General features: G+C 40.1%; 1 protein-coding gene across 1 annotated transcript in view; it reads left to right on the top strand.

Moving 5' to 3' along the window:
• RPS6KA2 (ribosomal protein S6 kinase A2) overlaps positions 1-24,783 on the top strand; it is a 54,819-nt gene that overhangs the window by 6,902 nt on the left and 23,134 nt on the right. The window contains exons 3-5 of the mRNA XM_039384647.1: positions 8,318-8,420; positions 14,447-14,577; positions 16,174-16,299. Of these exons, the coding sequence (XP_039240581.1) occupies positions 8,318-8,420; positions 14,447-14,577; positions 16,174-16,299 (360 nt within the window). The remainder of the gene's footprint in view (positions 1-8,317; positions 8,421-14,446; positions 14,578-16,173; positions 16,300-24,783) is intronic.

The raw sequence follows: 24,783 nt of genomic DNA, 5'->3' as shown, positions 1-24,783 counted from the left end.
TATACTACCTGAGGCTATTTGCAGCATTCTGCAGAATAATTTCCACATTCAGCTCTAATAAACATGAGACTTCGATTTGGGAGCTGGATGGAGTGAAAATGAGTAGCTTTAAATGAAATAATTCCTGTATTAATCAGTTGTAAAAGAAAACAGAGGCAAAGGATTGGGCTTGAAAGAGATACTTCATAGGGAATCAATCTGATGCTCTAGGTCCCTCCATTGCTTTGCTTTTACATTCCCTATTGAACTACTTGTCCCTTCTCACTCAGTTGGGCATGCTGGACTAAAGGCTAGTTTTATTCCAATATCAGGGACCTTCAGGAATTCTTTTCTCTCTTGTAATTATTTAGAGCAGCCCCAGGTCTGCTTCTACATGCTTGCCAACAGTAGCTCCAAGACCTCCAGGCCCTCTCTTTTCCCAAACACAACATGGTGCTACTGGGACTTCCTGGGCGTCTACAGAGCTGGTACAACAGGCTGTACAGGAGGTTGTGCTGCTTTATGCTAAAAGAATCATAAATCTTCCAACAGGATAGCTTTGTTAACCCATTCTTATCACTTTGGCCTAAGCGACCGTAGGACAGTATCTGCCCCATCCACTAGGTTGCAGTGGGGGCCATAGAAAGCCCCCCAAATAGATAGATTTTCAAAAGTGGGATTTTACACCTCTGAGCATACAAGTCAACCAGCCAGAACTGGAAACGTCAGCTCCTCTTAAAAGTGTTTGATGTTTGATTGAGGTGAGCTATTATTTTAACATCAGCACTCAAAATTGGAACAGCAAACATTTGATCAAATGAAGCATGGTTCAAATAAGACATGTCAGAGGTGATTAACAGAATGGTAAACAAGGATTTCTTTTATTGCTATCAGCTACAGCTCATAAAGCTGGTGGTAGAGATTAGCTACATATTTGATTTAGACATGTAAGAGGTTAAATCTCATATTTTCAGCGTCCTATTTGTTCAAATCAATTTATTTTTAAACAAACCTGGAAGCAAACATTTTTCTTTCTTGCTCTGAACAACTACCAGTACATCAGAGCTCCTGTTTGCCACATCCTCTAGCATTTTCTAGTTTAATTTTACCCAACCTGTGTTATGGTTGTTATGTCTCTTCAGTATTTAATGTGTTAGCTCATAAATGCTAGTGTAACAGCTCACATTGATGCAGTTCTTAAGATAAATTCTGATAAAAACACATGAATGTGTTTGGCAGAGCTATTCTCAAACTGCTGCCCAGGACTTCCTGTGAAAGAACATTTTGTGGTGCCCAGGTAGCCTTTGAAAGGCCCACAAAATCATTTATTTTGGAAAAACTTATTAGAAAAACCCAGTTTGAGTAGCATGTTGAAGAGTTGGCATGACTCATAAGCATGTTAAAACATGATCAGTCAAAATGGAGTTTGAGACTTTCCTTTATGGTCCACCTGACTTTTAATCCCAGTACATATGTTCTGGAGTCTAGATTCTGTTTCCTCTTCTACTTCTTACTAATGATGAAATTCTGTATGATGACTACATTTATGGAAACAGTAAGTGAAAATAAAAAATAGGGAATTCAGAAGACTTGGGTTCTTTTTTTTTTTCTTTTTTTTTCTTTCCCCTCCCCCTCTAATCCTCCAATATCTCCACAGTCCTCAGCTTTGCAATCAAAGTACAGGTCAGATGAATATGTCTTGATGTAATAAGAAGCACTGGAGCAGTGAGAGGATTTTTCTTCTGTGTTTGCTAGTGGAGCAACTCATTAACTCATCACAGATAAATGAGGCTCTGCATCTTGGAAAGGTTTTCAGAAAAGTCAGTTTTGTCCCATGAGACTCCTCAAGACCACCTTCTGTCATGATAATTGGTGATTGTTTCAAGCTCAGTTCTTTAGGGAACAATTTCATGCCAGTTCCTGAGGAAACTCAACACTCCTCCATCATTTGAAACAGCTCTTATGGACAGGGAAATATCTACCACGAAGAAAACAGGTATGCTTGAACATGCCTTGGAGGTAGAGAGGAACATGGATTTAATTGCCCTTTGATGTCCTATCTAGCCCTCTAACTCTGCTGTAAAATGTAACTGTAAAGATCCATTCTAATCCAACACAGTTAGTGCTTCTTGCACTTTCTTTGAGACAGACAGATCATTATTACACAGATCAGCTATCATCTTTATAATATATTTCCTCATTTTATTCTATTTTTCCAGTCACTCATGGAGATCTTGGGAGACTTATCTCATTACAGCAGCTACAGTATTGTATATATTTCAGAGCAATGTGAGCCAGCCTGGCCCTGAGCTGAAGCCAGGACTTTGACTTAACAGTGATCATCCAACCAGCTGTTAACGTGTTCTCCATGGACAGAAAGGGAACAGGGTCAGAGAAGAGAGAACAGAAATGGATCAGACACAGATGTTTATGGCTGATCTCTATATGGTTGCAGGAAAAGTCCCTGATGCCCTCATTTTGTTCTCCTCTAAAGTATACAGAATCTCTCACATCAATTTGCAGGCAGTCAGCAAACAACGCTGTTGAGGCAGGACAGAAATGTTAATTTACTTTATGCCTTGGTAATATAAAGACCTCAGAGACAAAGAAGCAAGCTCTTTTGGAGAACTTCTGTACTACCTTGGCAGCTATGATAGGACTGCTGTGACTGACAGCACAGAAGATTTCAGCTTTTGATCCTCCATCAAAAACTCCCTTATCATGAAGGGTCAGAATGGGTTAGTTTCTGCTGGAAATGCAGTATGAAACAGGACTTTTTTTTAAGCATGATTTTTCCTGCAAAAGTGACGTGATAATCGGGAACAAACCGCCAAGTTGCATCATCTAATTTTAAGAAGAGATTCAAAACAGAAATGAGTTAGCTTATTCCTTCACACACAAGTTGTGTGTGAAGTCTAGATATTGCAGTGATGAAGTCAGTAGAATCACAGATGGAAACATATGACTCGGACCATCATTTCAGAGTATTGTCAGAGCTGTTCTCTTGGGGTTTGAATGTGTTTACCTGTTGGTGCAGTTATTTCCTATCTTTCACTGTCTTTAAACAGACACAACCAGATATAGTGTCTGGTTTGCATGAAGGCAGCGAACACAGTGGAAACAACATACACAGTGTAAAAATGGCCCCTGTTACCCTGCTGCAGATGCTGCTGCCAAGCACATCAGTGCTGATAGCGCATGACCACTCTGTGCAGAGGCAGTAAATATCATCCTGGAAAACATGACTGTGGCCAGAGAACAACCCTCCTCCTCCTGGCCTTTCGCAGATGTCATTCTCATGTTCCAGAGTGCCATTCTTCAGCAAAATCTCTAGTCACCCTAGGTTTAACTTCTGGTTAACTTCTGTACTAAATGAACTGTGGACAATCTGACACAGAGTTTTTATGCCTAGATTTAAATTTTGGCATGAGCTAATCTCTGTAAGAGTCTCATTTTTACAGCTGTTGTCACCCCATAATAAAGCCCTAAATTCCCACTTTACAGCGTGAAAAATAGACGAAGATTTCTGCAAATATCAGTCTTACTGCTCTGAGGCATTTAGTAGGCACTGTGATGCAAATTCAGTAAATCTGTTGTTAAATGAATGGACTGTCTTTTGTGATCAAGGCTGGGACTCTCAGGAAGGAGGCTAGATGCCCAGCTCCTTGGCAGTTTTACCTGCTTACTAACCTTGCACCCCCTTTTCTTCCTAAGAGAAGCAGACCCAAAACGACTTGACCTCAGATAGTTTCAACCACTGGCTCTGAGAAAGCACAGTCTGGTTCCTGTTTTTTTTAATTACTGTTTCTTCTTTCCAGGCCATGCATGATGCATTTCTGGTTTTTCATTGAAAATGAAAAATGAAATCCCTTTTTGGAGACTGCAGTTGAAGGAGTGGGCTATAAACAGTAGTTTTTGTTTGGATGACAGGCTAAATTGGAACCAGAGCAAATGACATGCTAGGAAATAAACTGTAAAATACAGCTGAGGAAAGGAATGAGAAGAAAGTGGAATCAAGTTCTTTTTCCTTCAATAGTAATCAGAGATCAAACTAAACTGAAAGCATGAATTAATTGCGGGTTTTACCAACTGCAAAAATTAACCCCAAGGTTTGAATTCTGCTATCTTTTCTGTTGTTTGCAGGCAATAACATTGAGCCATTAATCTAGGAGAGGACAAGCATTTTAGAATGTAGTTCATCCTTTAGTCTGCTCATTGGATTTTCCATGACAGGTATATGTAGCAAGGGAGTTTATTCTGACACTACAAGTGCATCACTGTGGAGGGTAGCATCTTTCTATTTCTAGAAGTTGTCTAAGGAATAATTCAATTCTTGATCAAAGAAACTCAATTGAGGAAATTACTAAATAGTTTTTAATTAAATTAAACCATTTTTCTTCTTCTTGATATTTACCAGGCACATGTAAAGCATTTACATCTCTTAATGGGTTTTTTTAGGAGTGCATTTTTTTAAAGATGATGAAAAATTAACTGCTCATCAATTAGAAGAAAAAAACACAAAATGTTGCAGCATTTTGTTACTAGACTAGGTGTATTATTTGAGTTCTGCCTGAGGAGGTGTTCAGATGAAGCTCATATTAGAGATCTGGCAACATATTTTAAGAAAAGGTCACTGAGACCCGGAGAAAAATTAGTTATTTCAAATAAAAATGTTTCTATATGAAATCAGAAAGGGAGTTGATAGAAGCTCATAGTTTCTCAAGCTCGTGTAGAACTGTTTTCTAGTTAATTCATAAGTATTATTAATCTGTAGGTACTGATTATCAAAGTCTCAGAAGGATGTGAGGGGTTGATAAGTAGACAGAAGCATGGATATGTATTCAGGTGTGAATATCTAAATCAGTACTTTCACACCTTGGAGTTCATCTCCCTTGTTATGTGGATTATACACTCCCTCAGCACAGCCTCTGGATCTGACAGCTCTGTATGATTCCTGATATCTGTCAGTCATATTTTTCTGTGCTAAGTCAATGCTGTGGCCAATTAAAAAAAGGGGGGATGGGATGTAGGACATTATTCTTTACTGGGAAAGAGAAAGAAGTCACATTCTCAAGAAAACATTAAGGGCTAAGGAATGCAATTCTCCTTTATGGATGTGTAAACAATGTGGAAGGAAAAAAAATCTTCAGCTTCTTATACTTGTGCAAAATAACACACATATAATGATCTTAAGCACCCAATCTGAAATTTAAATGCTCCAATTAGCACTTACATATCCAAAGTCTCTTTTGAATGCCTAATAAGATCCAAAACAATAATTTGGATATAAAAACTGGGATTTAAACTGAGAAAACTAGGACTCTGTTCCCATTTAAATGGATAACAGAATTCACAGTGACTTTTGCATACAGTACCAGTATCACCATGACTTGGAAAGTACATAATTGTTTAAACTTTAACAGAAGTTATGTGACAGCATGATAGAAATGGTTGAAGACAAGATTTGAAATTTAACTTGCTGTGTCATTTGCCACCCTGGTTGGTTTCTGCTGGAAGAGGTCAAGGTCAAGATACATCAGCCCTGAATAGTTTTGGGACCATGGTAAGGGATAGTAGGTTAATATGTTTCCTAAAATTAGAAATACTCTTGAGAAATCCAGAAGGATCTCAAATCCTCCGAACGATTTTTTCTCTGTATGTAGAAAACAATGGCTGTGATTCTTACTGTTTTCTTAGATCAGCTTGTTTCACATTGTGTTTTGCAGTCTACAGGATGCAGGTTTTTAAAGGAAGAGGCATTCTGCCTGCAGCAGGCCTTCGTGTTTAACTGTGTTGGGCTGCCTTGGTTTAGTGATTTGGCTTTGGTTGTTGTGGTTCACTCAGAGAACTGGAGCTAGTTTGGGATGGAGAAGGCCATAGATGACACTGCTCTGCTTTTCCTTGATGATGCCATTTAGTTACCCGATTCAAGAGCTTGGGGCAAAAAAGTTTTAGGCAGTTTACCTTTTACTGTTCCATTGTCTAGTCAGAAACGCCAGAAATAATTTCTATCACAAATGGAAAAGGAAATGGAAAAGGGAGTCATCTGGGTTGTGCTCAGAAGTGTCTTTCACTTGCACAAGCAACTTCTTTGTTTCCATCCCCTTCCAGAAAGCAACTTCGTGATTACACATCTTTAGATGGCGTGTGACTCATGAGAATCTTAAATCCCTCCCTAGTAGTGGAGGATATGAGTTAGGGATTCCAAATACAAATGTAGCTCCAACAGCACTTAAGAAACTACAGACGGGTGAAGGAATTAAGAGGCCAGAGAGAATATGGTTATGATAATAAAAGAGAATGCAGTTCCTGAACGATGCACAGCTCTAAAACACTTTCCAAGTTTTGGACCTCACAGGATAAGCGGTACAGTTAATTCAGGGAGGAAGCACATGAATGTGACCATATTGCTTTCTGCAGTAGAAGCACTGCAGTTGCGAATTAAGACAAATAAAGGGAAGCTGGAAGCAAATAGCTTTCTCAAGGTGAAATCCTAGCAGTAGAAAAGCCTTCAGTAGGTGCCGAGTTCTCTTTTAAAGTTCTGTGCAGACAAAAAAAGATGTATGTTAATTGCTATGTTGATATTTTTCAGCTGATGAGGGACACTTCCTGCTTAAGATTGAAATTGGCTTTTAATTATTTGGAAGACTGGCTTTCCATTGTGGCTCACAGCAGTTATTCTTCTCTTTTTCTCTCAGAAGATACGGAGCAGTTTTATCCGAGCGGAAACTTTTTATGGTGAAATGGCCATTAATTATTATATTCAGGCTCACTATTTCATTTTTCCAAGGAATTCAACCACAGACATATCCTTTCTGTTAAGGCTAATATTATGCTACAGAATTTCCTGCTTCAAGAACCTTTATTTATCAATGCAAAATCAAGTTCAAATTATGGTGATATGTGTATATCTTAGGTTTGACCACAAGCTTTATATTACAGAAGTTAATTTACCACAAAACCTACAGTTAAAAAGAATCATCCTGCATGCAAAGAGGTGGACAAGCATTTATTAATCTCATTAAATATTTTGAAAAATTAGCTCATTAGGAAGTTGTTTCGAGAGCTAACCTTAAAATGCATATTACAAACAGTCATAAAGTGAACTCTCCAGTTCTTATCATGACTTGAAAGTTTGGATGAAATGTTATATTTATGCTCAGACATGTTAATTATGGGGAACTGTCTGTGGTAACTGATTCAGCCCTTTGAAACCTGAGAACAAAAGCATTGCTAGAAAGGAAATGCAGTCTAGGGACTAAAACATGGGACAGGGAGTCAAACTGAAGCTCTGTTACCCATGCTGCCATCAACATAATATCTTGGCCATTTCAAGCAGAGATGATGCAAAAGGCTCTTTCCATCAACCTCTTGAGGCTTTGGATCAGATCCAGACATGCTGCACCTGAGTTTGTTCATCTCTCAAAATGTGTGTATGTGTGTGTGTGTAAATGCTTGCAAAGGAACATGGTGTAGCAATTTCTTAAAGAATGAATTTCTTAAAGCATGAATTAGGAGACCACGAAGTCCCTCATAATAAAGGCAGTGTATTAGGATGAATTTATGGTGCCTATTACTTAGGTGATACCCTGCATGACCCCTCAGTCACCCCCAGAAACTCACACACCTAGCAGTGCTTACCTTCCTCTCTTCTTTATGTTTTTCCTTGGTTTTGCTCCTCTGCTCAAGCCACATTAAACCTTCAGTGTGATTTCCCACCCATCCACTGTGCATCTTCCTAGCATATTTTGATGGGAATTTCATCTAATCCTCAGCTGTTAGTCCCCTTCCATTTTACCAGATATGCCAAAACAACAAGTCTCTTGTTTAGGTTGTAAGGACCAGGCAGCCAAGCCTGTTGCTCAGCTTAGTCTGGCAGCATGTCAAACATGTTGCTAGTTCTTCACAAATAGTAAATGCTAAAACGGTCACAGCTTCCCAGTGGTTCTTTGTGCTGATAGCCATTGCTGCGCCACTAAAGTCACCCTGTTTCTTGATGTTACCATTGCACATTCCAATCCTGTCCCTAGACCAGTGAATTTCCAGAGGCCCCAGCTGGAACACTGTGCCAGTCTATGGGCTAAATTTTCCTTAGAAACATTTGTGTTCATATTTCAGATTACAGTGGCTAAAAAGTGCAGGGACCATCCAGGGCACAGATTCTAAGCCAACCTGTCAAGCAGGAGCCAGATCCATGGATATGTCCTCCTTTTCTGTCAGTCCTGCAAGGATACCACAGAGCTGAGAGAGGACACCCTAAAGAAAGTGGGGGAGTCTATCTCCAGATACTGAAGTTGTACACATTGATGTTGATTGTGACCTGTTCTTCTCCTTGTAGAAACTGTACAGAAAAGAAATCAAGCCGCCTTTCAAGCCCGCAGTGGGACGGCCAGAAGACACCTTTCATTTTGATCCAGAGTTCACATCTCGAACCCCCACAGGTTAGTAAGGTGGCACATGGTAATATAACTTTTCAGTTAGTAAGTTCATTCTTCCTTTCACTTACTGTTTCAACGGGGTCTTAAAGTCAGATCACCTGTGGGGTTACAGGGTTTGGCAACATCCAGCAAGAAGCAAAGATTGCTTTGCATTTCCAAGAGAAGAAGCCCCATAAGCATTTCACCAGTTTCACATTAATTTGTCTCCAGGAAGCACAGATTTCACATTTTTAAAAGGAAAAGTAACTGTTGATTTGCTATTTTATTCCTCGCCATTGCTTACACTAGCTGAATTAAACTATTTTAAATTACCTCAGCTTCAAAGAACTTTGCATCTCTACAAGTCAGTATATAATTATATATTTCATAGATGTTTTATTTAATTATGAAGTCCCATAGACTATGAACTATTGGAAGTTAGTATGTGGTTAACAGCAATGAAGAATCATCAAGTTCTCAGATCAGCAGAGTTACGGTTATGCCAACAGGAAATTTGGCCCACAATATTTAGAAAGTGTTTGCAGTGAGAATGTTGTTCATGTAACTTCCATCTCCTAATAGGAATATCACACTTTGTGCACTATATGTGAAGGTGATTTGTAGCACTATACCTGATGAGAAACTTGTTTAAACATGTCTTAAAATGGCTCTTTGTGGTCCCTTTGCAAACACGTGTTTCTTCTTCCCAATACCCCCCACAGCAACTGTTATCTCCCATGCAGGAGTGTCCTGGGAAGATGTCCTGAGGCGTCCCATTGGTCCTTTGTTTAACCCTTTCCTATTGGCTGTTGACCCCTTACCTGATGGTTTCTTTTGTGTGACCCTGAACTCGTGATTGGTTCCCCTTTGACCCTCCTAAAAGCCTTATAAACCCCTTCCCAACAATAAACTCTCTCTTGCCTCCTCTCCACGCCCGGTGTGCTGTCTCTGTGCCCGCCATGGAGCCACGTGGGTGGTGGGGGGAGGGGAGGGCACCTCTCCCCTCCAGGCTCGGGGCCTGAAAAACCCTGTTTCTGGAGTCCCCCTTCCCCGTCCCACAAGACGTCGGAAATGGTTCTTCAGACGGAGAAGGAACTAGAGCTGGGCTCCCCCACGTCGAGGATGGGGAAAGGGAAACCCATATCTGGTGCCCACCGTGTGAGGAAACGAATCTTGCTGAACTCTTCTATGAAGATAGGTGGATTCCTAAAGCACAGATGCGATATCTGTGTTCCCCGGCGCCCCGAAGTCTCCCCCATCCCCCTCAATTCGCCGTAATTGGGCCACGTGGTGAGGCCACGATTGTTTGAACTCTTCTGTGAAGATAAAAGCAATCCTAAGCACAGGCTGGGGCGACGTCTGTGTCAACGGCGAACCGGGTCTAAGCGGTAAAAGATATTATCAGGCTTGCATCACCACAAGAGAGGAGCCTGATCTGAGTATCTTCAACCTTCCTGAGGACAGTCAGGTAAGGAGCAGGCCCGGCATATCCCCTTTTAAGGAAACTTCGGCATACTCCCTAAACCTCTCCCCCTGTAAACCTGTAACTACAAGAAGCGTGCATGCCTCTTTAAGAGAGAAAAAGCAAGCTTAAAGAACATATGTAATTCCATCTGCAAGTCATCTAATAAGACTGCTTGCTAACCTGAAAGATAGTTACCACGCCAGCATGGCGAAAAAAGGGTTAAAGCTGCTCGAAACAGCTCCGCAGCAATCCCCCTGCGCGGCCCCGCGCCGCCCGCCGTGCCGCTCGCGCCGCAGCCCCGACATCAGCTGCCTCTCCCCGCGCCGCCCGGCCCCAGGCCGGCCCGCCGCGCCGCGGCTCCGGGGAAGCCCCGACATCGGCCGGCCCCGCTCCTGCCTCGCTGCTGCAGCTCCCGCCGAGCCGCCCGGGGCGGACCCTGCCCCGCAACAGACCGGATCGGACACCTGCGGTGCCGCCGCCGCCCCGCCGAGACCCCGACGCTGCTGGCGGCCCCGGCCCCCGCCGATCCCGCCTGCACCGTGCTCCTGCTCCTGCACACGGCAACCCCCCGTCCCGCCATGCGGCCGCAGCAGCCACCGCCGCAGCCCCTCCGGACGCCGAGACTGCCTCCGAGAAACAGAAGAAAACAACCATTTGGACTCTAATGAAACTAAAATTAACAGCAATAAGTAGTTTGTTTGGTTCTGCAGTAAATTGAAAGTTTGTGCCAGTGAAAAACTTGTTTCATCAATAAAACCATTTTTAAATTCTGTTTTATAGGGACACCCTCAGACACTAAGAGAATGAGGTAAATTTAAAATCCATATATCAATAAAAGACATATTCATCTTTAGGGAATAAATAAGGTTGGGCTGTAGCACTATACCTGATGAGAAACTTGTTTAAACATGTCTTAAAATGGCTCTTTGTGGTCCCTTTGCAAACACGTGTTTCTTCTTCCCAACACCCCCCACAGCAACTGTTATCTCCCATGCAGGAGTGTCCTGGGAAAGGTGTCCTGAGGTGTCCCATTGGTCCTTTGTTTAAGCCATTCCTATTGGCTGTTGACCCTTTACCTGATGGTTTCTTTTGTGTGACCCTGAACTTGTGATTGGTTCCCCTTTGACCCTCCTAAAAGCTTTATAAACCCCTTCCCAACAATAAACTCTCTCTTGCCTCCTCTCCACGCCCGGTGTGCTGTCTCTGTGCCTGCCATGGAGCCACGTGGGTGGTGGGGGGAGGGGAGGGCACCTCTCCCCTCCAGGCTCGGGGCCTGAAAAACCCTGTTTCTGGAGTTCCCCTTCCCCGTCCCACAAGACGTCGGAAATGGTTCCTCAGGCGGAGAAGGAACTAGAGCTGGGCTCCCCCACGTCGATGGATGGGGAAAGGGAAACCCATAGTGATTGTTGCACAAAACTCCATCTTTCCACTCTTTTAGTGGAAAGCAAGAATACCGGTAATGTCAGAGTGGTAATCCCACTTATATTTCCTCTTGCTAGATATGGATAAGTTACATTACATTTCCGTCTGTGATATTCCTGTGTAAAGAAGTATTTATTTATACATTCTAAAATATAACAATTTAATTAGCTGTTGTTTGTAAAACACTTTGAAGATGGTAAGAACTGTAAATATCACATAGCATTGTTGTAATAACCAAGTATAAGGTCTCAAGCTCCAACCTTCAAGTTGCCCCAGAACTGTTGCAGTGAGAGTGAAAGACCATTACAAAAACAGCTACATTATAGCACATAAATCACAGCTGAGATTTCCTGTCGTTTTTGTTCAAGCTGATCATGACCTACACCATTTTTTTCTTAAAACTAGCCCTAATGTCTATTCTAGGCCTGACCCAAACTTCCTTTCATGGAGTTTGAAATAACGGTATCTACTCTAAATCTTTTATCAATTGTTTCCTAGTTTTTTTCTGGCAAGGACATGCTGCCTTATGCAAACTCTAAAAATATTACACTCTGGTTTATATGTGTCCAACTGGAACATCCACCTGTCTCCAGTATATGTTGGTCGTGTTCTGATGTTCCTATCCCACTGCATGGAAGCAAATGATATTTGGATACTAGACATTTCCATCCTCTGATTTTAGTTTTCATTTAGATTTCAGAGGAACTAATTTCTCTGAAATATTGGAGACTGCAAATCAGTCTGATCTGGAGAGAAGTGCAGTCTCTGGTGCTGCTTTGGGAAGCCTCACTGACTTGCAGAGAAGCATTAAGAATTTGGATTGCTTTGGTAGTTCACACTTCATTGTTTGTACTGATGCCTGGGGCTATATTTTACACTCTGCATGTTACTACTGTTGCTTAATTCAGTTTGATATGTCGTACAGATTCTGACATGGAAGTTTGGTCTTGAGGCAGTGGCTGGGGTGGGCAGATGACCTCACTCAGTTCTGCTTTGGGCTACTGTGGAAAGTGGCCTGAGAATCAAACCATGTCATTTCAAAATAGGTGTAATTGAAAGTGTGAATGCCTTTACACTTCTAGAATGATGGAAAAGCCCTTGCAAACTGGCAGGATATTTTGCAGACCCTGACTGTTGACTGGTTGGGTCAACCAGAAGAGGTAAAGAATCACAGAAGTGTGTAATACTGGCTCATATTGCCAGTGGAATAGAACAGGAACCCTTTTTATTTTGTGTTTTTTCTATCCTGACATAGACCCCAAACAAATAAACCGTGTTACTGAGATACCCAGATGGAAAGCACTGTCGTAATTCCTGCTTCATGATCATGCAGTTGTGTTTTAATGAAGCTGTCAGAAAGGTACTACCAAGGAGGGGGTACAGATACATATTGCACTCTGTCTTAAAGAATGAGTTCTCCTGCCTGAAAGCAAGTTTATGTCAAAGTTTTGGATCCAGTAACTTGCCAGCCCAGTGATTTTCTGTACCTCAGAAAGTTTATTTGCCCTTGAGATTGAAACAGCTTTCTCTGGATTTTTAACCTCAGATCAAAGTGTGCCAAAGATGTGGTTTCTGACACTGAAAGTTCATCTCTATGGGTATAGTTTCACATCACTTTTTTTCAGAGATTTTTCCAAGTCGAAGTTGCTTTTTCTGGCCACTAACTTCCTGAATTCACCACTGTGAACCCACATCTCATTTGTGGTGACTCACCTCCTCAGGGAGCAGAAGACTGAAGAAATCTAGGTTAGAAATAATGATTTGAACCAAGATCATTTTTGTGATCCAACTTAGATTTCAGTCCACAAATGCTTGTACTGTTGTAATTGATGGGCCAGCATGCTGTAACTGGCAGGGATATTTTAGGCTGGCTTTACTGCTGAGAAAAAGATAAGTAAAATTGCACCTGAAGTATCTAAATATCCTCCTCTGTAAATAAGATAATAATGTTTGTTAACCCCAGTGAAGCATGATGAAGGAAATTACTTAAGATTTATGAAGCCTTTGAAAACCCTTACACTTAGATGCTCAAGTGGAACAAAGCATTGTGACTTTCACAGGGAGAAAGATAACCATTATACAAGATTTAGCTCTTCAACTTTGTCATCGTAAATCACATGTCGCACTGGAGGAAATGTGAAGGGAAGTGAAGATAAAAAAACAACTCCCCCAAAAAAACAAAGAAAGGTCAGCAAATTTTAGTACCGTAGGTTTTATAATACCCAGTCAGTTAGCAAGGAATGGTTTCCAAAGTGACTCTTCTTGCTTATGAAAATACCTGGGATAAAACATATACTGGGCAGAAAGATCTCTTTAAAACTTTTCAGAATTTTAAGTGAAGCACGGCTCTTCTCTTCTTGCTTTGTCATGCTGTTTCCTTCACTGTGGAGTGGTGTAGGTACTAGGAACTGCTCTCTGGTTATTCCATTCCAAAGGTAGAATAATTCAGGTTTTTCTGAACTCCAGCCATTCCTCCCCTGGTTTTGCCATGTCAGGGGAAGGGATGGGAAGAAAATCTCCATGACTCTTAGTTAAAACAATCCTAGTTGTTTTGTTCACCTGAGGACAAGTCAACCAGTGTCTTCCCTGGAGTAGGTCCCAGCTCCTAAATCTGTTCCCTATAAGAAGATCCCTATAAGGCCACAAACCACCACTACTATAGTATTGTGCTTTAACACTTCCTTGTGTCTTCTCTACATTCTCCTAACTCACACAACATGCTACTAGCTTTTGTAATGTCTGTAGTCAAGTTGTGCTGCAGAGGACAGATATAGCAGCCTGCAGCTTTTTTCTGCCCCCTGGAGAACCTCTACTAAGTCAAAAGATGCCCTGGCTTGAGTCTTCTGTCTCTCTCTCCTAGCCTCACTGCCTTGTATCTTTTCTGTATGTGTGGACTCTTGGCAGTACTTTGCATAAGAATGAACGTGCACTTTGAAAAAAAAGTCTGTATCCAAGAGGAAAAATCCTTGCAAACAATATTCCTGCATTGTTCAAATCCAGAGGAAAGGAATGGAGAAGGCACAGCAAAGCCTTGATATGGAGGTGAATTATATTCACATGTAATTACCAGTTTGTCAGGATCTACTACTGACTGGTGGGTGCGGTGCTATTTCTGCTGTTCCTTCATGCAGCTCATGAGGCCATTTTCTTCCTTCTCCGACAGATTCCCCGGGTGTTCCTCCAAGTGCCAATGCTCATCATCTTTTCAGAGGGTTCAGCTTTGTTGCCTCCAACTTGGTGCAGGAGCCTGCACAGCAAGATGTGCACAAAATCACTGTTCACCCAATTGTGCAGGTACTGATGCTGACATTACACTTCACATCTGATGGGCAGATACATATGTGTGTAGTGTATTTAAACGGACTCAACATTATCACTGGTATTTCACAGATATCTAGTGTAGGTAGGAAGTGTTTACATGCAGTGTGTAGGGGGTGGAAAATCAGAATTTTTCCCCAATGGCTTTTATTCATAAGTTCACGTTCCCCACAACCTTTGCAAAGAAAATAAGAACTGCACTTTATCACAACTTAAATGAAAAGTACTTCTGAATACCGAAAATATTATTCCAGTTATGCACGCAGGGCAAGTATAATGAAGTGTTGTTTTTTCACTGAATGCATGTCATTCTCAACAGTTTTGTCTTGGATTATATGACGCTGTATTGGCAAAGGGGTTTAATGAACTGCTGCTGTAGGTTCCCACAGACACAAGCTCCTGGGTGTAAGAGGCTACCATACTCCTGTTGCTATTTCACAAAAAGCTGGGTGTACTCACCTAAAGCAGGGTGGCTTGATGGGGGAAAGACTTGCCAGATGCTTGGTGCTTTGCTGCCATTCCCATACAACATGCTGTACAGTTGTTGTAATTTAAATGAGAAATAAATTGCTACAAAAGGCTCAATGCATCAGATGGTAAGTGAATAGGGAAAAGAACTGTGCTGCTTAAATATGCATCAAATTTTCTCACTGGGAAAAAGTTTCTCTCCTACCCACAACCAGAGGTGTACACGCCTCAAGGGGAGAGCCCTGTCTGTGATTTTCATCGCTATTTTAATAATTTACAGCGGACTATGTTATATTCTTAAAGATGCTATTATGCAACAGTAAGTGAAATGTTAACCAAGCAATTACATACCAGAAATGTTATACATATTCCTGTGATTTGCTTTGTAAAAATTTATTGAATGTTAACATACGCATGTCTTATAATGTAGCAGGTTCTGTGCGGACTTTGCTAGCAAGGTTACATATTTAGACAGAGTATTATAGGGGATTTTTAGAGCTGCTGGTCATCCAGTCCTGGGATGGAATTTGCAGCAAAGCCTTAGATTTGGGTTTCACCATTTAACCAATCCACCTGCCCAGACATTTTCCAAAGGGCATATAAATTAATAGCTTAAAATCATAACCTCTCACACAAAATCCATAATTAAACATATTCTGGAAAAGACCTCTCATTGTCTGGAGGCACCCCCCATATGTGGGGTATCTCTTTTGAAGACTATGAAGCCACTAGTATCTTATTAGTCCTCTGCCCTCAGTAGTTAGAAATAAGTTTATATTATCAAGACGTGGGTTTTTCAGGAGATTTGGGCCCACAGTTTCCTTTGAATTTCTAATAGATGTTGATTTTCTGCATTCCACTGCAGTTTTACCATTACTCCTACATGGACAACTCCATCTTGTAGACTATGAAAAGGTAAAAAGGGAGCTCTTACTTGTTTAAGTAAAGAGCTTCAGAATTTTTTAACTGGACTTAGAAAAACTGCTAAGGACAAGAGATATCTGTAAAGGAGATGAGAGCAAGCATCTCCTTTAAGAGGAGGCTAATCCTTACTTTTACATACTCATGTTCTGATTACCTTGTTTCTTTTGTCTTTCCCTGTAGCAGTTACATGGGAACAACATTCACTTTACAGATGGATACGAGATCAAGGAAGACATAGGAATTGGCTCCTATTCAGTGTGCAAGAGATGTGTTCATAAAGCTACAGAAACAGAGTTTGCAGTGAAGGTAAGAAAACCTCTGGTAGATGCCAGAAATTGGCTGAGACTGCTCTGCCAGCCTGGGCACCAGTGTAGTCAGTGGATTTTTGTTGGCTGATTTCTTGTTGGCAGGTGTTGCTTCATTTTTTTTCTCTTTTGTAAGACAATAGGGTTTGTGTTAAACTTATATTATTTCTCACACTTCAATCTCATCAAGTAAAATTCCTGGATGGAAAAAAACTTTGCAGTCTTGCATGGTTAATCACTGTTAATCACTTCAGCCATGGTCCTTGCAAACTGGGTAAGACTTTCAACAGCTCCTACATTACATCATTGTAAATAAACAAAATAACATGTAAAACTATTACAAAATTGAAATATCATGTATTCTACTTTCTCAAGTTGTTTAGATCTGGCATTTTTTATTGTAATTAGACAGTGAAAACCATGATCACCTACAGAAACTCAGATTTCTTTTTGTCTGCTTGACATTCAAACCCAACATTTTATCCAAAGGAGCAAAAGTCAGACTTCTGCAGAGATTTAAAATATTGATTTAGTTGGATGTTAAAGACAAGTCAGAGTTTTAAACATGCTATTTTCTTTAAGAAAATGTGTAGCAATTAAAACATTCATGTTAGAAAAGTATTTAATGTTTTTGTTCTTATACCAAAACGGCACAAGTTTAGATTAAATGAGGAATTATTATAATGATTTTGAAAAGACAGGGACAGTTAAGTCAGATCCTTTCATTCTGTATTATCTCTTGGGAACAGGTTACAGTACATAGAGAAATGTCTTTACCAAACATGCAGTAAATAAGAGGATCTGGCTAATTGCCTCTCTACTTTTCTCATTTTAAAATTTTAGAAAAGATATGTAAACTTTACTAATAAATATGATTGTGTCTGCTATTAAATAAGATGATTTTAAAATTTTAGAAAAGATACATAAACTTTACTAATAAATAAGATTGTGTCTGCTATTAAATAAGATGATGAGAGCTTAGGGAAGTGATCCAAACTGCAATTCATGAGATTAATGAACTCCAGGTAGTAAATAGAATAATATTAAACATTTTATTCAGTCTTATTTTCCATTACTGGACTGATGACAATGCAGTAGCCATGAAAATCCATTAAACTTTTGGTGTTTCCCCATGGTGGCCACAAAAATCTGTAAACCTGAAATGACAATCTGTTGATGCCACTGTTCAGATAATAGTTGATTTTTCTAGGCTACACCATAATTAGGAGCACGGACCTACCAGCAGGTCTGTGGGCTTGCATGTGATTGTGCTAATATTTTCATTTCATATTAATGGAAAATTTAGAGTTTTCCAGGGTCCAGGTTATTTGTCAACAGATGGCATTATGTTGTAGTAGGTATAGTAGTATTAATTCTGTATAATTACATTGCATCTGTGGTGAGCAAAATGTATGCTAAATTAAAGTAATAACTTTACTATTTTATTTATGTCAAGTATTGCTGATAGTTTTATCAGTGTAAATACAGCCAGTGAGAAACCAAAACAGAAGAACCTCAGTACTCAAAGATATCTGTGCCTGAATCTGAACTACCTGAACACCAGTGGGTGTTTAGAGAACTTCAGAGGATCCAGAGCAAACTCAACACATGTAGACACTCAAAACTGCAGAAAAGTTCAACACTATAATTGCTAGGTTTATGGTCTTTCCCATTTTTAATAATATTTCCTCTTTTTATTCCTTTCTTCCTCCACTCATGATGATTCTCTTCTTGTCACGTCAGTATGTCTTGATTTTGACTGCCAGTGTAGGCAACACATGCAGCACCTCAGTTTCTGTCACAGTGTGAGTCAAATGTGTAGCAGATTTGAGGTTGGAGACACTTGGGTTTCTGTTTGTACTGTCTTTCAAGCACATTTAGTGCTGCCTCTTTAATTATTACTCCTACCAATATATTAATTTTACTTTTCTTTCAGTGTTATTTTAATTTCATAATAAGATTATATCATTTTGTTATCAGGGTAGCTCACTTTCAAAAAAATTGCACAATGCCACTCATTTCCAGTAATTGGATAGTACAGAAATTGCAACTGATATTATCATAATTATATATCAGTCCCTTTTGACATGCATTCTTTAACTGTCTCTATAAAAATCACTGTAATTAGGCTCTTTTGATTTCTGTCACTAAGTATAATTTTCTCAGTGCTCTCTAGTACATAGCATTCACAGGAAAAAGTATCTGCAGTGATTGTGTGATAGGCAGTAGCCCCACTTGCCTTGCACCACCTCATTAAAAGCTCCTTCTTTCAGATGAACTGACAACACATCAGAGAACATCATCCTGTCTCCCCAGGGGAAGCTGGTGATAGGAAAAAAGTTAAGGAAATTATGTAGTGGCATCACTGCAGGAAGACACACATCATGTCACTGTGTAAATAAATAATCCTTCCATGGAGACTGCCACTCACCTTGTTTACTATTGCTGTGTGGTGCCATACTGAGGAGGCAGAGTACCTAGCCAGAGTAACTTGAGTCAGAGCTACAGTCAGAAAATCCACTCAGGAAAATGAAACTTTTCCTAGGCCAGAAGCAGAATATATTTATTAAACTGCAAAACATTTCAGCCCTTTTCCTTTTGCTGGCCAGCCGCTACTAATTGGGGGATATCTTGTAGAGATACTTAGGTGTCTAGCAGTGCAAAGAAGTTCTTTGCTGGTGTTGTAAAAGCACTTGAACAGATCTGGAATTTCACTCGTTTAAGAGTTCATTTTGATTAGACACATCACTCACTGCGATGCTTTTGGAATTTCCCCTAGACACCTCTCTGCACCTATAGGCAGCTGTGCTTCCTATGTAAATCCAATCATTGAGCCTGCAGAAGAAGAGAGTTTTCCTGCAACCTATTCCCTCTTCTTCCATGCCATCTGTAAAAAATGAAATGCTAATAATAAACTCTAAACCTGTTTTAGACATGCCCTTGGGTTCCTAACTGCAGTGTTTCAAAATTCAGACACTGAATTTTACACTGAATTACATCTCCATTTCTGAGAGCATTTCAACACCATGCAACAGAAAACTGTGTAGACAGCCAAATTTCCTGCAAACTGAGTCTACCCTGAAACTAGTAGCCACCTACCTGGTCAGTGCAGGTAGGTGTTGGTTTAGCAAGTCTGTGTATCATATTCTACTGCTCTGAGGGTTTCTTTCCATCTCATTCCCAAGTGAAAAAGTATAAAGTTATGAAATACAAGTACATATATTGTTCATTCTTCTGAATCACAATATATTCTGAGTTGGATGCTGGTAGAAAGAAGAGATATGGGGAAAAAAAGAGTTTCTCCTTTGATGGACCTCTAATGTGTTTCAGATTCTTCTGCTATAATATTGATCATTCTGACTGAAAAAGGCCTAATGATTTTTAATAGGAAAGGGAATATTAATAGTTACAAGCTTCACATGGGTGTAAATGTAACAGTGAGGTCAGAAGCAAAGCAAAATCAGATCAAACTACTTCAGCCACATCAGTATCTAGAGAAAATAAGTCAATTAAGTAAAAGAATGATGCTAGAGGAGATGAGAGGGGTTTCTGTGGGTGGAACAAAGTTTGCAATGGAAGCCTAAACAGATTAAGAGCTCTCATTTGGAGTTCAGAGTTCTTGGTGAATCAGATTTTTCAAAACCTGCCAGAGATTTGATGCAATTAGCATATTCCAGATGTTTTTCTTTACTTAAAACCATTGCACAGCTTTCAAGCTTGGAGCACTAGTGAAACTTTCAAGCTGAATTTTTAGATGTGCTTCTTACTGATGCCAGATTAAGTAAAGTTGAAAAGGACTTGATTGCATCTTCCTTTTTCTAAGGATTTATCTATTTAGATTGACTCCTTACCCCCAGGAGGGATTACTGGTGGATAATAGCCAAGTAGAAACTGCTCCTGCTATGGACTTTTCTGCCCCCAAAACAGTAACTGCCCCAGCCCAGACACTGCAGAGGTGGGTGGTTTAAGTGCCAGATTCAACACCTTGATGTCAACCATCTTCTTCTCCAGGTCACGAGAATGTCTAACCGATTAAGTCTTGTGGATTTTTAGTCCCTCCATGCTGCTAAAGCCGGGGCGAACAACTAGGTAAAAGCACAGGGTATGCATTTTTCCCTCCTTTGAAGAAGAAAAACATAGATATAGTCCCTATTGACAAGTCCAATTTTGCAGATGCCAACATTACAGTGGAATTTGGATGTCAAAACAAATGTGAATTTCATGACTTTTTCCTATCTATGTAATGTACTAACCAGCTGTTAGGCTCCAAATGTTCCAGAGTTGTGAGCAAAGCCAAAGTTTGCAGTCAATGTCTGCCACTGGGGTACACTGGGTATGCTAGAGTCCTAGTAAGTCCTACAGTTCATATATAATTCTGGTAATTACCAAGCACTGAAAGCACATCTATCTAGCATGTTTTGTATAGGCAGACTGGAGAGATGGTACATTTTAATTAGCTACAAAAATACAATACTGGTGGAGAAGTGATGTTAAAATGCTACCAATAAATAGAAATCAGTACCTTATGAGAGCTGGTTTTAGTAGGCCTGTGCAATCAAACTTGTTGTATACCTCTATTTATTTGCTAATAACAGTGAGTGACGTAGTCAGCAAAACTCATATAAATTCCAGAGTTGTTTCATAATTTCTTTGAACTTTATTTTCCTCTTCCATTGATGTTTCACAGTTATGGTTTGGTTGTTTCTAGGTGGTTAGCCTAAGTAGATAAAATTGCACGGTAACGTGAAGACAGGAGCTTTAGTGGCTCTACAACATTTTCGCCTTATCAAATTATCTATGAAGAGCATGTCTTTTGCCTCTGAACATCATACCAATGATTCTGAAAGATACTTTCCAATATTTTTTGAGAAAATATCTCTGACTGCAGTCTCTCCAAAAAGTTTGATTCCTATTTTATTTCCTGAATGATATGTAATGTAGCTGTTCAGTGTACTCAATAATTCATAGGATGGAAATACAAATATTTGAATACCAGCATCAGACAAGGATTTCATAAATATGTTCCTAGTGTAGTTAAAGTTTCATTAATAAAATTAAAAAGCAAAACCTATAGATTTCCCTCTTACTAACATTCCTGCATATAAGTAAGTGAGTTTTTCCTGTAGTACCTACTAAACCCTGTGGGACTATGTGCATTTTTGGTATTCATGGTTTAAAACAGAATATAAACAAATTAGAGAAAATATATAGCAGAAAATATGCAAGAATTACAAGGCAAGCTCTATCTAGAGAGCTACAAATATGTATGACATAAGATAGACAATAGTCTGGTGGGACATAATCAAAATCTATAAATATCTCTAAGGTGATATAAATGATAGATGACAACCATTTGGCTGCTAAAGACAAGACAGAATGTCTTGAAGCTAAAAAAGGGAATTTCAGAAAAGAAAAAAAGTCTGATTGTGAGAGCAGTTGGTAAAACAGACTCTTCAAGGACATGACTGAGATGTCCTCCCCCCTCACAGGTGAAGAAGTTCGGTTTGTCATATTAGTGGAAATGTAGCCTTACAAATGCAGGGTCAGAGGTACAAGACCCCTTCTTACCTTGATAAACTACTGAGAACACCTAGCATGTTCTACTCAAAATTTGGTTTATAAAGCTGGGCATCAGGAAATACTGTGGTCCAGACACTTCAGTAAAAAATGTTTTTGACTGTCTGAAGCATACTCAAGTTTCTTGGCAGTGTGGCACCAGATTCTGTAGGCTTTAGGGTGCCATGTAGGAAATACAGGCTTTTGAGGAAATTTAAGCACAAATCTGTGATATTCTTTGAACATCTGTAGGGTAGGCTGTCTTCTAGAGTGCTCTGCAAAGAAACCAGCATTAATAGCCGTAGTAAGGGCTAGTTATCATACTGAGTGATTACAAACAGCATGGAGGGTGACCTCTAGATACGATGGAAAAAGAGAATGATATACAGTAAAATGGATGAAGTAGCAAAGGAGTAATGGATAAAGTTGTCTAGGAGGATCTTATGTCTGATCTGTGAGAGTATTTTTGAAGGCTTTCTTGGTTTCCCCATTTCAAACAACTTTATCAAAGGGCTTGACTTCCACACTGGACCAGGGCCACTCTCTACAATTTCACTCACCACAGTAGGAGGTAACATAGCATACTTTATATGGTGTCCTCATTTTTTAAGGTTTGTGTTTACTGAAATACCTGCAGAACTTCAATGAGTATCACTTTTCTACTGTTTTGATTTAGGTGTGTTCAGATAGGAATTGTGCTTGAGGATCCTGATGAGTCCCTTCCAACTCTGCATATTCTGTGATTTCTGCCAGATACTCTCCCCGTAGAAATAAGTCAGTTCTTCAAGGAGGCACTGCTCAAATACGCAGAGCCCAACAGCTTCAGAAAGGATAGGCCAATACAGAGTGCTGGGCTCTGCTTGTAAGACTTGGGAGAAGGCAAGGCAGAGAGGCAGGGGTGGCCTGAGCACTTCTCCGAGTAGCCAGCTTGTTTCTAGCAGCGAGGACCGTTGCTGGTTTTGGGGGTTAATGGGATCAAAGCACTGATTAAGTCTTAACAAAATAATCAGAAAGGGCAGATAGAAATACAGAAGTATGTGCAGGCCACGTCTTAGTCTCAGCTTCAAAGCAAATCTTAGATGTGCAGTGGTTGTACATCCCCTCTGGTGTAAGGATTCTTGCAGCCTCTTTCCCATTTGGTCACAAAGCTCACAGCGTCTCTCTCCATGGCATGGCTGAACCTCTGAAGAATGTAAAAATATGGTGTTTCTTTCTGCTAAGTAGATCTTTTCTGAGACCTAGGATCAGGCAGCAGTTTCTCTACAGCTTAATAATATCATGTTTCTCTTAGCTAGCTTGCTTGCCAAATACCTAAAGTATTTTGGACAAAATTTGGTCCTTCATGGCTCTGTTTCTCTTTTGGGGCCACTCAAACGATGTTTCTTGTATTTGTCTTCCATATTGATGTAATAATTTTCCCCTTTTATAAGTTCTGAATATGATACACTGTTTTCCGAAGCTTTTTGTAAAAGAAGATGGGAGTAGCACTGCAGTTATTTTATGGGCTGAAAACTCATCAGTCTGATCCAAGGATGTGTGCTGAGCAGAGCAGACTAAAACACAGTGTAGAGCCTTTCCCACCAAGCTATTCTGCCTCCAGAACTGCAGACTTCTCCCAAAAATGAGCTTTTCTGTTTCACAGGTGCTATTGGAATAAATTTTTTATTGTTTCTGCAGTGCTTAGAAAATGTGTACTACCATATTTAATTAATTATCAGGTACTACAGTACCAGCTGACAGCTTAGGAGTGCCAAGTCAGCAAACAGTGGCAGCAAGTGGGCATGGTCTGTGTGCAGAAATGTTTAGTGTCTCACCTGCATGGCTTGATCTGATGGGTAGTCCTTATTTCAGAAAATTATTGCTAATTAGGCTTGTTTCTTTTAATATTCAGTTTACTGTTTTTGAAAGATTTAAGCATGGATAGAGGGAATGAATTTCTGGAGCTAATCAAAACTAATGGCAGAGCAAATAGTCCCTCAGAAACTATCAGGCTTGGAAAAGTTCTCCTTGGAGACATCTTAAATGTAAAATTATACCATGTTCTTTTAAATAATATTAGCTTTTCCGCAGTGATTTTCATCCACATCCAGCTTGAGTAATTTGACATCAAAAAAGGAATCAAATTAAAACAGATGCTTGGCATGAATATGGCTTATTTTTAGAAGGAAATATTACTGAAATGGAAACCTGTACGTTTTCCAGCAGCACAGAACTGCAAAACTCTGTTGCTGTGACACTTGCATTGGAATTAATATTGTAGGTGAAACTGTCAGGTTAAAATCTCTGCGTGCTGTCACACCTCCTTTCTTCAGAAAAGATGCAAATCCCACCTACAGTCAGTTCCACTAGTGGTGCCCTGAATTTTCAAATACATCATAGTGTACACATAATGTGAAAAGGGATACAAATTTAATTCCCCCTTTGCTCATCCCTCTCTTCCCAGCAAAGAAAAGGATTTTTACAGGGAGTATCACATCACACTACGTAACGAATCTGTTCCTAAAGGTGATTAACCCATGCTCACACTCCAGACTATAGAAATACCTTCGAAGTATGTAATAAAAAATAAAGCAGCTTTAAAAAGCGTATGAAACTCTCTTCCTTCTCCATGCTTTTTTTCACAAAGCCGTTAAAAGTCCACACATGCTGGTCAAAAGGAGCTTTACATCATCCTGCTTCCTAAACACACTGGCAGCCTCAGCTGTGGCCATTCAGCATATTGCAAGGACCAGGTGTCTGCCCTGACCTTCTACTGGACTTCTTGTTGCTGTAGATGGAGCAGCAGAGTGGGACTATGCCAGTAGCTCAGCTGCCCCGCTTCACACCCCTGTGTCTCAGTTTCAGCTTCCAAGAAAGGTCACTTGGGGCAGATGAAGACAAGGCAAACACTGATCCCATTTGGACTGGGGACAAAAAAGAGCTATGCCTT

Source organism: Pipra filicauda, unplaced genomic scaffold (genome assembly GCF_003945595.2).
Source record: "Pipra filicauda isolate LSUMZ 115617 unplaced genomic scaffold, ASM394559v2 scaffold367_size712859_pilon, whole genome shotgun sequence".
NCBI lineage: Eukaryota > Metazoa > Chordata > Aves > Passeriformes > Pipridae > Pipra > Pipra filicauda.
This window is presented reverse-complemented; position numbering and strand designations above follow the sequence as displayed.